The following is a 13230-nucleotide window of genomic DNA, read 5'->3' as shown; positions in this document are numbered from 1 at the left end:
AATTCTATCACTATTCTGCTTACTAGCTTTAGTTTCCATAAAGAACAAAAGGGACGGCCTAAAATTCTTACGCAAGTTTAGCAATTCAGCTACCATCGCAGGAGCCGTCAACTTGCGACAATTCCAATTTATGATCATGGCTACTGGTGGGGCTTGATGAGGTCCGCCTCCTCAGTCATCTTCTTTTGTCCACCATCTTCATTTTCTTATTCTATTTTGTTGCTTCTGTTATTGTCATATCCACTTGCATAAACAATATTCTGCTCTAACAATTTGTACCAGTTCCAATTCACATTGCTCTCCATTCTTCTGCTCTGAATTGATCTGCACCTCAGTCGCTGTGTCATCATCATCATCTTTAGCCAATTCTATTATGTAAATTCCTCCCTTTTTTCTGTTCTCTCTTTCCTGTTTCGGTTTGTCTCTAAAGTTCCATAGAGTATTCTTTTCATGCTCCATGCTAACTTACTCTTCTTGTCTGGCATCTGAGTTTCTTTTAGGTTTAATTACTCTGTTGGTTTCTATAGTTTTGCAAAATTTTTAATTAGGTCTCTAAATTTTTTTTTCTTTTAATTGGATCTTTGCACCAACTTTTTTTTTCAATTAGGTTCTTTTTTACAGTAATTGGTTTAATTGTATAAAGATCCAATTAAAAAAATAATGCAAAAACCCAAATAAAAAAAATATATAGACCCAATTTAAAAAAATTGATACAAAGACTCAATTAAAAAAAATATAAAAATCTAATTAAAAATTTTACAAAATTATATATTATTATTATAGTTGTCAAACCTCTCTTTTAAAAGTTCACATATGGTTAAAGTCCTCTTTCCTTTGCTCTTTTGTGATGAATGAGCGGGGACCTTATCTGTGTGTTAAATCTTGCATAACTCCTCTTAATTTTTATTCCAAATTCTGTTTTGGTCTTTGTCCTTTTGGACTTAAAAAAAAAAAAACCAAAATCAATATAAGACCAAAATACAAAACTTATGACACGTTGTCCAAAAAATAATTTTGATAAGATATTTAGTTCTGGTCCTTCAAAAAAATTTATAAGAATTAAAAATAAAAAATACGGGTATTTTATATAGGATAAAAATGTATTTAAGTCCATAATAATAATAATAATAAAAATAAATATTTTTTTTAAATAAAAAATTAATTTTAATAACTAACAACATTTTATATAATCATATAATTTCAATTATTTTTTTCTAATAATAACTAATAACTATTTATATAATTAATATAAAAAATAATTATCTTTACTAATACGATGACATGTGATTAAATACATTTGTAAAACGATTTTAATCCGTACCAAATTTAAATTAAAAAAAAAAAAACCCGTATCAAATTTAAATTCAGAAAAAAAAAAAGGCAGAAATTTTGTTACCTTATCCAAACCACAAGTCTGGTCGTTGGTAAGGGGCATATGCGATGGGTTTCCATGGATCCTCTTCATTTCTCCTCCACCCACACTCACTTCCATTCCCACCAACCTTCCGTCACCGTTTCCATATCTCCAAACCCTAACAATGGCTTGCGCCACCTTCCACCTCTCAACCCCCTTCTCCCACCTTCACCCTCTCAACAAGCCCAAACCCCACTCTCCCACTCCTGCTTTCCTCCTCCTCCTCAAACCCCTCTCCAAGAATCGCACCAAACATATTCCAACACTCACAGTCGTTAACTCCGTCGACACCACCAGAGAAGACACGCCTCCAACATCCGACAACAACGCTGATTCGCCACCGGCAATCTCGCCGCCGCCACCACTACCGGAAGAATCCGAGAGCTTCGACAAGCGGCGCCTGGAGGAGAAGTTCGCGGTGCTGAACACCGGGATATACGAATGCCGCTCGTGCGGTTACAAGTATGACGAGGCCGTTGGGGATCCTTCATATCCGCTCCCGCCGGGGTACCAGTTCGAGAAGCTTCCGGACGATTGGCGTTGCCCGACGTGCGGGGCGGCGCAGAGCTTCTTCGAGAGCAAGAGCGTTGAGATCGCTGGGTTCGCTCAGAACCAGCAATTTGGACTCGGTGGTAACTCTCTCACTTCGGGTCAGAAGGCTTTGCTTATATATGGCAGCTTGTTATTCTTCTTTGCACTCTTTCTTGGTGGCTACTTCTTACAATAGTTTAGTTTCATAAGGTAATTAATTAAGGGTTTATTACTTCCTATTTTTTAATATTTGTCTTTATTTTATTATAAAAAAAAATAAAAAGAGAAAAATGATTAAGTTTGAGGGGGAGGTGTGATTTGTGAAGGGTGCTTGTGTTGGATTTATATTTGGAATTTGATGGTATATTGTTGAGTTTCCAAGAAAGTTGTAGACTTGTAGTTTTTCGTTATCCAATGCCTTGTTGGGAACTTAACATGTATATTGTATTGTATCAGAGGCAAGTATTCAAATTATAGATAGATATGCTGAAACTGTGTGCGTGTGATTGATTTTATGAGCTATTCTTCCCCGAAAAACGACTTGGCTGAACACTCGGAACTGTATCTCGAGGCTAACTAGCTGATGTTCTTCTGTTTTGGTTGAGATTATAGATTACCCCTTCATTTTTGCAACGAGTGGAGATATGTTGAGATATGCAGTCAACTTCTATATGTAGTTGTTCATTACATTTTCCATTTTCTTTTATCTTTTTTAATATTTACTTCCAGCGTTTTTAGAAGCCAGTGCTGATTCGATAAAGACAGGCAGGTCATGATAAGTTTTTTAAAAAATACTATTTTCACACTAAAATTAATCATTATCATATATATATATATATATATATATATATATATATATATATATAATTTAATTTATTTTTAATATATATTTTATACTGATAATTTATTTTAATAATTAATTTTGATAGTACACTTTTAGCAACAACTATATGTTAACTCATTTTTTTATTCATATAAATATAACTATATAAGAAGTTATATACTTATATATGCTTAGAATAATTTATTTATTTTACACTAAATCTGCACCCAATCATATAATATTTTTTTACTCAGTTGCAGTAAGATTAAGGGTTACATATATAGGGTACTATGGTCTCTCTCCTGTCCTCAGCATATCCTTTTCATATACTGAGATTTATCTTAATCGTTTTTATTTTATTATAGTTTTTATTTTTATTTTTTCTTTTTTGTGCTTATCGTTATAGAATCTGGTCATGAAAAAAATTTGACCACAATTAGCAAACCTTGAGAATACTGTTCACGCATGTTCAAAACGACTATAAAATACATGCTCACACTAAGAATATGAACAAAGTGAAAAAAGCCATTTAACTAAAATATAGTTAATTCAAGGAAGACATTTCAAAATCTTTTAAAGATAGCTAAGTAAATGAAGATAATGTTGCAGACCTTTGGATAATTTAGTTATAAACATGTTAAACTATCTAATGGTTCACAATATCTTTATATCAAAGAAATTTTTTTTATCTCAATCCTAATTCAATGCTACACAAATTCGAAAAACATCTCAGAATAAAGTTCTAACACCATGCCAAATCCAAATTTACTCTGACAACTTTATTATGTAAGGCAAAGTTTGGTTAAGATTGTACAAATTTTAAAGAACAAAATGTTTTTTGCATACCAGATATCCATCATAAGGAGTTCATTTTTTTACATATTCTATATTTAATGATATCATCATAGAAGTAACTAATTTAAATTGCACTATTGACCTTTTTCTCACTCTCTACGATGCAGAATTAATAAATAAAAATGATTTAACTATTTTACACCAGGTGCGTACAGGTTAAAAGTACTGCTGAGCCCAGCAGGATTTTACATACACAACAAATCTACCCCGGCTGATGCCATGGACATCAATCAGCAGTTCCTGACTCCGTCCTTCAAATTGTGCTTAAAATACTGATTCTCGAGTTCATATAATCCTGAAGACGTCTTACAGCCCAAGCACCTTGCCGATTGGCATGGCCTGGATAACAACTATTAAGGATGAGCTTCTGTGTAATGAAGCCAGACACACATCAGCACCTTCATTCAGATAAGTCTAATCAAAGCTCTCATCAGCATATGGCGATTGAACCAGGGTATCAAATAAATGCCCTTACCCCCTCCCCACGAACTTGATCGTTGAACTTGGATGAGCTCCAACCGAGGAAGGGCACTTCAGATACAAGGCAAATAAAATCCAATAACGACTATCTGTTCCCATACTCTGGCATATCCTGGGTTTGACGTGTTCTGATTTGGTAAACCTTCTTCATCTGTTTGTCATAAGATCCCCCAAACCCAACTTCTTGATGTCTGGCATATACTCCATTTGTATCTGGTCCTTTGGTAATCCACTTTGGAGGTGGTATCGGAGGACCTATGTTCTGCACAAATTGTTGTTGCATATTGTTTGCTGATCCCGTGTTTGGAGGCCTCAAAAACATCATCGCAGGCGTCTTTGGAGCAGATAACCGAGGTCTCATGCCATCCTCCATTGTCAAAGCAGAAAACCCTGTTCTCACATTGTGGAACTGATGTTCATGATGCTGCATCCTAAAGTTCTGTCTGTCACTTGGTCCCCCATTAGAAGAGATTGGATATCTCGGCCTATTTATCATGCCATGCTGATTAGGATAGTGTCCATAATAACCACTTGTATCCTCACCATAATATTTTCCAGAACCAGAGGGCCCAGCTGGTCTGAGCCTGTTCATTGTATTATACCCTGGAAGTTGCTCTGAAAATCCATGAGACGTATTGTTTGATTTTATATTAAGGGAGTTCTTGACAAGACGATGTGCTGCTTCTCCTAGTTGAGGGCCAGCTATTGCTCCAGGTACGTGTGGCCTGTAAGATGTTTCACAAGCAGCAAATTAAGGCATGAACGTTTCAAAACTATTAATTCCGTGCACACTCCAAAGACCACATGTCATGACTCAAGGGCTTCACATATTCAAATTGAAAAGCATTGAGAACTTCTCAACCTAATTAACATACTACTACTAATAAATACTGATGATGTCTTCCACCATGTTTGTACAACAGCAAGGAGAAAATGCGAGTACCACTACCACATGCAAAGTTAAACTTATTAATTTAATCAACCCTTTTTGCATAACAGAAATGGGTAATACCCCAAATGCAAAGTTAAACTTATTAATTTAATCAAATAGTAATGTTGCATCCATAAGAGCAGGAATACGAAAAATGTACTGCACACCCATCTAAGTCTTTGAATCTTGACATACAAATAGATTCTGACCTTTCTCTACCAAACTGTCGTCGACCACCATTATCTTCATGCCATAGCACAGGAAAAGGTTTAATATCAATGGCTTTTAATATCTGCAAACAAAACCAATGTCAAAATATGGGTGTCATTGTTTCAGATTACCAGATGGGGATTTTAAAACTCAATTCTTTCTATAATTGAAAATATTGAAAAAAAAAACACGCGCACACCCTCTGTTTGAACATATATCCTTTTGAGATTCTTATTGTTTTGAAACTTATATACAGAAATGTGAAAAGTGGTTTTTGTTGGCAAAAGAATCTCGACCAAATGCATCTAGTCTTCATACAATTGACCCAAAATAAAACAGTAGAGAAATGGATTATTCTTGGAGAGAGAAAAACTCAAATAAATAAAAGGTGCAGTGTAGATGATTCAAAACACACCAATTATCTGAGTCATGTGGCTGAGTGGTTCTAAATAGAAAATCAAGTGATGAAGATCCATCCAATGGATGAAATCAACAAGTCGTTCAGATAGATAAGTAATACAAACCTTTTTGGGCATTACTACACCAGCTGGAGGTTCTGGGATATGACTATGTTTACGAGGATTAAAATATGTAATATTCCTGAAATTTAAAATCAATCAGCATTAGTTTGCATGAATATCCAAAAATATCTACCAGGGGTAAAAAAGGCTAAAAGCTTACAAAACTTGGTTATGATCAATATCCTGCAATCCTTCAATGGGGGATAATACACTGGATCTGAACACATTTCTGTCGCATAGCCAGAGAAACCCATTCATTCCACCACTGCAAATAAAGAAAAAAAGCCAAGCATATATGATGATATGAAGCTGTTAAAATGCTACAAATGATTTGTGAACTATGACCATTAATATTCACCAACCTAGCATTTGGGTCAATTGGCCAAGCAGGTCTTTCATGAATAGGTAGATTACTATTATATTGGTAGTACAGTACGATATGTGGAGCCAAATCATGGGCAAAGCTGACATAAAGCAAATCATACATCTTGCTATTACGGAGTTGTTCCTCCCCCTGCACGTAACAATCCTAAATAACATTAACGGACACAACTAACAATAAGCTGGATTCAAGTGCATATGCAACAATCCTCTAGTAAAAAGGGCCAAAATGTCCTCATGTTAGTGGTTTTTCTTTTAAGGGAAAAAAATCAGACCGTTAATGTCCCTTCAAGCTTCCTTGTGGCATCAAGCAATTTCTTCTCATCAATGAATGGCAACTTGGCAACACCCTGAAAACACGTCAAGGTTAATGAAAAAAATCAACCTTAACTTTTTTTTTCTTAAATCAGAACCATTGATAAAAATATATTACCTGCCAAGCAAATTTTTTGCCATTCATATCAATCTCAAAATCTGTCAAAAGAAATTTAAGTGATGGCAGGAAAAAGCATCCTAAAACATATAAGAAGACATCACTAATGGCGAAGTGATCTCACCAGCAGGATAAAATTCAAAAATAGGTGATGTTGGATCACTCATCAAATCCCTATACTTTTCAGGCAAAGCACTTGAGCTGCAACAACAAAATTTTCAATCCTCAGCACAGGAAGCATGACATGATAGATATGAGGACAGGAGCGAGCAACAAAACCTTGAAGCTGGTAGGGTCCCCATGAGCTGATCAAAAGGTTTAAATGGTTCCCCCATGAAAAAAGTTATTTCTAGATCATTTAGATCTTTAAGATCTGAAGCAAAAGGAGCATAATGGTATGGGTAGTACCTGAAGAAACAATCAATGTAAAAAACTTAAGAACAGTCATACCTGATAATTCAACAAGATATCAACAAAGATGAAGAGCCCTTTCCAAGCAATTCACAATAATCTTAAAGCAAAACATCAAAGTCTATATCCCACTGACCTAGCCATCATAGTTGTTGACCTATATGACATTCCTTGTAAAATGAAGAAGTGATGCTACGGGAGAAAACTTGCTTATGAAAGAACACAACGATCAAGCTACGCTTGGTTTTTAAGAAAATTTTGACAGAAGAAAGTCAACCCATTCTATATTCTTATTTTATCCTTCTAGTGTCACAATTTTTAAACCATCACTGATAACCATCATGCTCAAATTTCAGGAATTAAATGGAAAGAGGCAACCATAATAAAAAAGAGCAGAGGGAATACAACGACATCTGATTTCATAATTAGCACTCATTGAGATAGAAAAACACTTGCCTAACATCCCCATTCTATTATACTAAAAATGACTAACCATAAGAAAGAAATTTTGCTAATCCAACACAACTAATCACCTAATAGATAATTTTTAGTTTTCAACATGATAGACCTAAGATCTATCATACATTCAACCCAGAAAATAATCATACACTAACTAATAAAACATGACTAACCATTGCCAAGAACAGACACCTTGATAGTAATATCGACAAACCCAACAAAGGCCTTCCACGTATTTCAAGACCTACAAGGACAACTAAGAAATTAGCTTCCTTCTACTGCAATACAAGCTTTTCAGTAAGATATATAAAATCCAAAAAATTAACTATTAATAGAGAAAGAAAACATAATATAAAATTTAGAAAAATGGCAAGTCCTTGTTTTCTTCTTAATTGCACAGCAGTTTGTGAAACTCCACAAGCATACTCCCTCCGTTCTTGTGAATGCAGGTAAACAAACCTGAGATCATGTGTTCGACACACACTAAAAGCATGTGTCGCATCAATTTTAAAGAATAAAGAAATCTTATATGCTTGTGTAGGACAAGATATACTGAACCAAATATTTAGAGTTGAAGAGCAGTGGAAAAAATGAAGAGCGGTCAATTTTTGTAATTTTTGAAACTACATCCACTTAAATCATAAATGTGCATATAAGAAGTTTGATTGATCTAATGGTTAACACGCACACAGCTAGAGACTGCAAAAATTTCACAAGGATGACAGTTTAAAGGGCGAAAGTTGAAAGAACCTACCGTATCTTTCCTAGTTTTCTCAATCTCCTCAGGATCTGATACACCAAATTTTTCAGCATAATACCTTTCCTTGTATCCAGGTTCCCCTAACTTAACCTGACAAGATAAACAAACTCTTAGTAGTTTATACAGGAATTTTCAGCATTTCTAGGTACTTGGTCATTGTATTTCCTGTAGTCAAACATTAGCCAAACTTCCTGTTTAATGATCACTCTCTTAAAAAAAGGGACCCAGAAAAAGATAAGTAAACCCTGTAAAAAGGGGATTCTTATTTCACTTTCAGCCAACAATGAACACCTAATGTAAAATGAAAATGTGTAAACTCTCTAGCCAGGAAAATAGAAAGGTTGTCATCCTGTGTTTCAAAAGAGCCACTCACAAGACAAATGCTTGTCAGACAGGCAATCAAGATGATTTACGAAAATACACAAAAGTAGCAAACCTTTTTTTATCAGAACAACCAAACAGTTAAGATAGAGAATGATTAACATCAGATGTCACAAGCTCTGTTTTATGTTGGCAGTCACAAGTTCAGGAAGTTTCTTGTGCTGCCCAAGCATTTCATTTTAGATAACAAAGATAACACACGAACAGGAAGTTCAAGTAGAAACCAATAGCACCCAACTGGTTCCTCATAAAGGCAACCAACAAACTACGAGCAAATTCAAGCTCTGGAACCAAACTTCCTTCTACAGACCACAGGTAAACAGTGTTATTACACTATAACTGCCAGGCATGTTAATGTGATACAATCACTGTTCATGTTTGGAAAGATACTGGAATTACTTTGGGGTTCCAAACAGGTGGTCTTCCCAAAAACCAGTTCAGACCTTCAGGGAGTCGGCAAATAATACTAAATTTAATAGATTCTGGCAATAAAACTTATTGAACCTTATCCACAACAGAGGCACGTGGCTCTTCTGGCATTTCTCCTCTTGCCCTTGCTCTCATCTCTTCATTTATTTCTGAAGCCTAAAAATACAATTACAAGAATTAAAGATAAGGAAACAAACTTTTAAACATTCTATCAAGAAAATATGAACTAATTGTCTGTAATGAGGAAAATTGTGATGATCTGCCGCAAATTTAATACACTGGAACAGACTACAGAGACATAAAACAGATGGAATCAAGTCGCTATCCTATAAACCAATTAAACTTGACAACCTTTAACAGCTAACAGTTATGGTGGCACAAAACTGATTAAGTATAAGAATGCTAACATCACCCATCCAAAAGTGGCAGTGTGTCAAATCACAAAACTCACAATACCTGCTGAATTCGAACTCGTTTCTGAAATATTTGATCTTCGTGAACAGCAAGAGATTGGATAAAATGTTCCACTCTGTCTAAGAAAACCTGAGAAGTGTAAAGGCATTTCAAGTCTAGCACTTGCTGGAAAACCAATACACAAACAAGCAACTAACGAAAGATGAAACAAACTTAAATGGCTTTGATAAAGGAAAATTTACCTCACCCGCATCAGTAAGATAACCACCAATCGCAGTGAATTCCTTTCTATAAATATGCATCAATAAATTCAAAGCACCCTGAACCAGTTGAGAAGAATTATGAAGAGAACAAAATGACCATTTCATAGAAAGGAAACATGAAGGTAAAGGTAAAAACACCATCACCTAAGCAGGCTAAAAAAACTGCATATCAGCAAAACACCAAGAAACATCTTGTTTAAACAGCTTCTGGTTCAAGTTACAACTCAATATGACACAGTGCCTGTGAGATGCTTACCTCCCGAATCTCTAATGTTGGCATATGTGGAAGAAAATCATTGCCAACAAAGAAACATAGGAATACAAAATCATCCACTATGTGCTCAAAGTCAATCACGAAAGGAGGATTGGGTATGTCCAATTCATATTGCAGATATTCCCGCAGTACCCAAATGTTAAGAAACTGTGAATGCAAGGAATTACTTTAAAATTAAAGACCAACAGTTAAGTTTAATATTAAGAACGAAAGGGAAAAAGGAATCAGAATGACATTCTATTCCAGTCCTCTAACCTGATATTTCTTCTTGTGAATGGGGGTATCATCAACAGGATTCCAGTCCTCAGGTTTTTCACCTGGTTTACCACGACAGTCAGCTGCAAGATGGCCAACTTGACCACACTGATAACACTTCTCTTGTTGTCCGGGGAAAGTAATTACCTGTTTCACCCAGGTAATGAATCATCAAGGCAATCCATTGACAATCAATCAGCAAAAATGAGCAGGAAAGTCGAACACTATAAACTAACCTCCCTCAATATCGAGAAGTGAACCTCATGTGTAGCCAACGAAAGCATAATCAAATCAGCATCCTGATTTAATGATTATAACAAACCATGTAAAACTTGGGCAAGTACAAACCTATTAGCATTAGAGAATGTCAAAACCTCTAAATCAGACAAAATACTCACCAACCCATACAAACAATGCCGAGTATTTGGGTTAAAACCGGGAAGGTTACGTTGTGATCGGATATATTCCATTATTTTATGTTCTCCTTCGCCAGGGACATTTGAGTCAGAAAGTATAACCTTCAAATTCAAATAATCACCAATGCAACTCCATAAATAAATAGATACAGAGCAGAGACAAAGTATTCAGAAAAATAACAACAAGAAGGAATCAAGTGAACCTTTATATTCTGCCAGCCAGGGTTGTAGTTCAATCTAGTTTGTACATAATACTGAAGAGCCAGCGACAGCACCGCCATAAATGGAGTGCCAGGGGTGATGACATTTGAGTCAGAAGTCTCAGGCTTGTCTTTAGAAGGCAAAAGTTCCAACTCACCCTCAAATTCTTTCCTCAGCATTTCCTCTTCAGCTTCCTACAACATCAGACTGTAACTCAAACAATCATCATAGAAAAAGTGGGGGGATCATTGTAAAGAGAATTATATTCATAATCTTACAGCCTCAGCTGCATCTTTTGCAGCTCGGAAGCGCCGAGAACGTTGCTGATTCATTTTGGCTCTAGGTGCAACTCCATCTGAAGGGGCAAGAAAAAGTACATGTGGAAAGAAATGGTAGTGGTGAGATAATGGTCAAACCAAGTTAGTTGATGTTTCTACAAAGTTTTTAGTGACTTCGTTTAGTACTCACAACAACAAAATCAGTGATATTAATACATTGCAAGAAACAAATAAAGAACCGTACCAATTGCAAGATAGAGCAGCTTCCTTGGACGAACCAACGAAACGAGATGGTCGATGTAATCAAATATTGATTTGAACACATCGTTATAGGTAGCAGGTGCTGGCTGCAATTAAAGATTAATCAACAAGAAGTAATAAGAAGCAGTTTGCGGAATATAAATGTTTCTTTTAAGAAAAATTTCAGTAGCAGACATTGTTCAAGTTCCAATGACTATTTATAGTAATCTACTCTCTTTGTTTCCCGAGCTAGGTTTCCCATTCACTATAGATACGTATAGATATTGAATTTCGTCAATGAATCAAGCATAGTACATGCAAGATCTCTAACTAAAAGAAGAAAAAATGAACATAGAGCTGAGATAACAAATTGAATGAAGGAAAAGAGAGTTGAAAAGAAGCGCGTACCTTTCCATCGGGGTGAAAACAAGGATGGATGATGCCGTTCATGTCGAGGTACATGTTGTCGAACTCCATGCCATTGGGATTAGGTTTTGAGATATCAACAAAGAACGGAGGTGCGCCGCCTTCGGAGGCGGCCGGGACCTCTTCCTCAACGACGTCGGAGATGGAGAGGGGATACCGGTCAGCGAGCCACCGATAAAACGCTGGGACTCCCATAGTGCCGGAACGGTTCGGCCCGGCACAGGAAGATAGAGAAAGGGAAAGAAAAAAAGAGAGAGAAACTAAATTGTGAGTAACTGATGAGGGATAGGGGGAGATCTGTGTCGCCGTGTAGAAATGTACGGGCCACTGTGGTGGCCGCCTTATTTGATGGGACCGAACTGCCCTTCTCCTAATTGCGCCCTTACTTGTCCCCTCGACGCTTTTTAATTTTGATGTTGGCTTTCCAGTGATATTTTTTAGCATTTAGCATGGTTGAAACTTGATGTGTTTTTTTCTTTACGCAGAAACACAAATCTGACAATAAGATCTGTTATTTTCGATTTTAAATATTTTTAAAAACCTACAAATCTAAAGGTAAAATTATTATTTTTTATTTTAATTTTTTTAAACATATAAATCTGAGTTTTAAATTTATATTTTAGAGTTAATTTTTTTAAAATACGTTAATCAGATTTTCTAATTTATTTTACGATAAATAGAATTTATCTATATTATATTCTAGAGACACATGTTAAGTTTACAAATTAAAAAAAATTATTAAAAATATAAAAATTTAAATTTTTAATGTATTTATTTTGTATTTATTAAAAAATATATTTAAAATTTTCTCCTCATAGTAAGTTTATTATGTATTCTTAAGATACATATTAACTAAATTCATAAAAATTTCTTTAACACAAGCACTATAAAAAAATAAATTTTAAAATATGTTAATCAGATTTTTTAATTTATTTTACGATAAATAGAATCTATCTATCTTATATTCTAAGGACACATGTTAAGTTTACAAATTAAAAAAAAATTATTAAAAATATAAAAATTTAAATTTTTAATATATTTATTTTGTATTTATTAAAAAATATATTTAAAATTTTCTCCTCAGTAAGTTTATTATGTATTCTTAAGATACATATTAACTAAATTCATAAAAAAATTTTGGGTTAAGTATGATTTTAGTCTCTAACGTAGAGGTCGAAAATCAAAATCGTCCCTAACTTTTTTTTTGCTATAAAATGATCCCAAAATTTCAGTTTGTTTTAAAATCGTTCTTTTTACCAATTTTTTTTATTACAAAATTATCCCTCAATTCAAAAATTATAAAATAAAATAAATATAAAATAAATAAAATAAAAAGAAAGAAAGGAATACAGAAGCGGGGGGTGGGGAGAGAGAAGGGGGTGTGAGAAGGGGGAGGAGGGGAGAGAGAGAAGGGGGACCACACCACTGCACCACCGCATTGCCG

The 13230-nt window shown here is 34.9% G+C and overlaps 2 protein-coding genes across 2 annotated transcripts; one reads left to right on the top strand and one right to left on the bottom strand.

Annotated features, from left to right (window-relative positions):
* The first annotated feature begins 1394 nt into the window (after positions 1-1394).
* On the top strand, positions 1395-2437 carry LOC107645842 (Rubredoxin-like superfamily protein). Its single transcript, XM_016349968.3, has one exon. The coding sequence runs from the start codon at positions 1539-1541 to the stop codon at positions 2139-2141; it is 603 nt and encodes a 200-aa protein (XP_016205454.1). The 5' UTR covers positions 1395-1538; the 3' UTR covers positions 2142-2437.
* A 1148-nt stretch (positions 2438-3585) lies between these two features.
* XRN4 (exoribonuclease 4) lies at positions 3586-12283 on the bottom strand. Its single transcript, XM_016349969.3, has 22 exons — positions 11769-12283; positions 11365-11467; positions 11121-11197; positions 10845-11036; positions 10624-10743; positions 10462-10524; positions 10226-10372; positions 9953-10117; positions 9676-9753; positions 9476-9562; positions 9095-9175; positions 8204-8299; positions 7623-7693; positions 6859-6987; positions 6704-6780; positions 6580-6620; positions 6422-6496; positions 6128-6279; positions 5926-6030; positions 5769-5844; positions 5244-5326; positions 3586-4828 (listed from the first exon to the last, which is right to left on the bottom strand). The coding sequence occupies exons 1-22, from the start codon at positions 12228-12230 to the stop codon at positions 4189-4191; spliced, it is 3120 nt and encodes a 1039-aa protein (XP_016205455.2). The 5' UTR covers positions 12231-12283; the 3' UTR covers positions 3586-4188.
* Positions 12284-13230: the final 947 nt, after the last annotated feature.

Source organism: Arachis ipaensis, chromosome B6, assembly GCF_059453495.1.
Source record: "Arachis ipaensis isolate K30076 ecotype BB chromosome B6, ASM5945349v1, whole genome shotgun sequence".
In the NCBI taxonomy this organism is placed as follows: Eukaryota; Viridiplantae; Streptophyta; class Magnoliopsida; order Fabales; family Fabaceae; genus Arachis; species Arachis ipaensis.
Note: the sequence above shows the minus strand (reverse complement) of the source record. Positions and strands in the feature narration are given on the sequence as shown.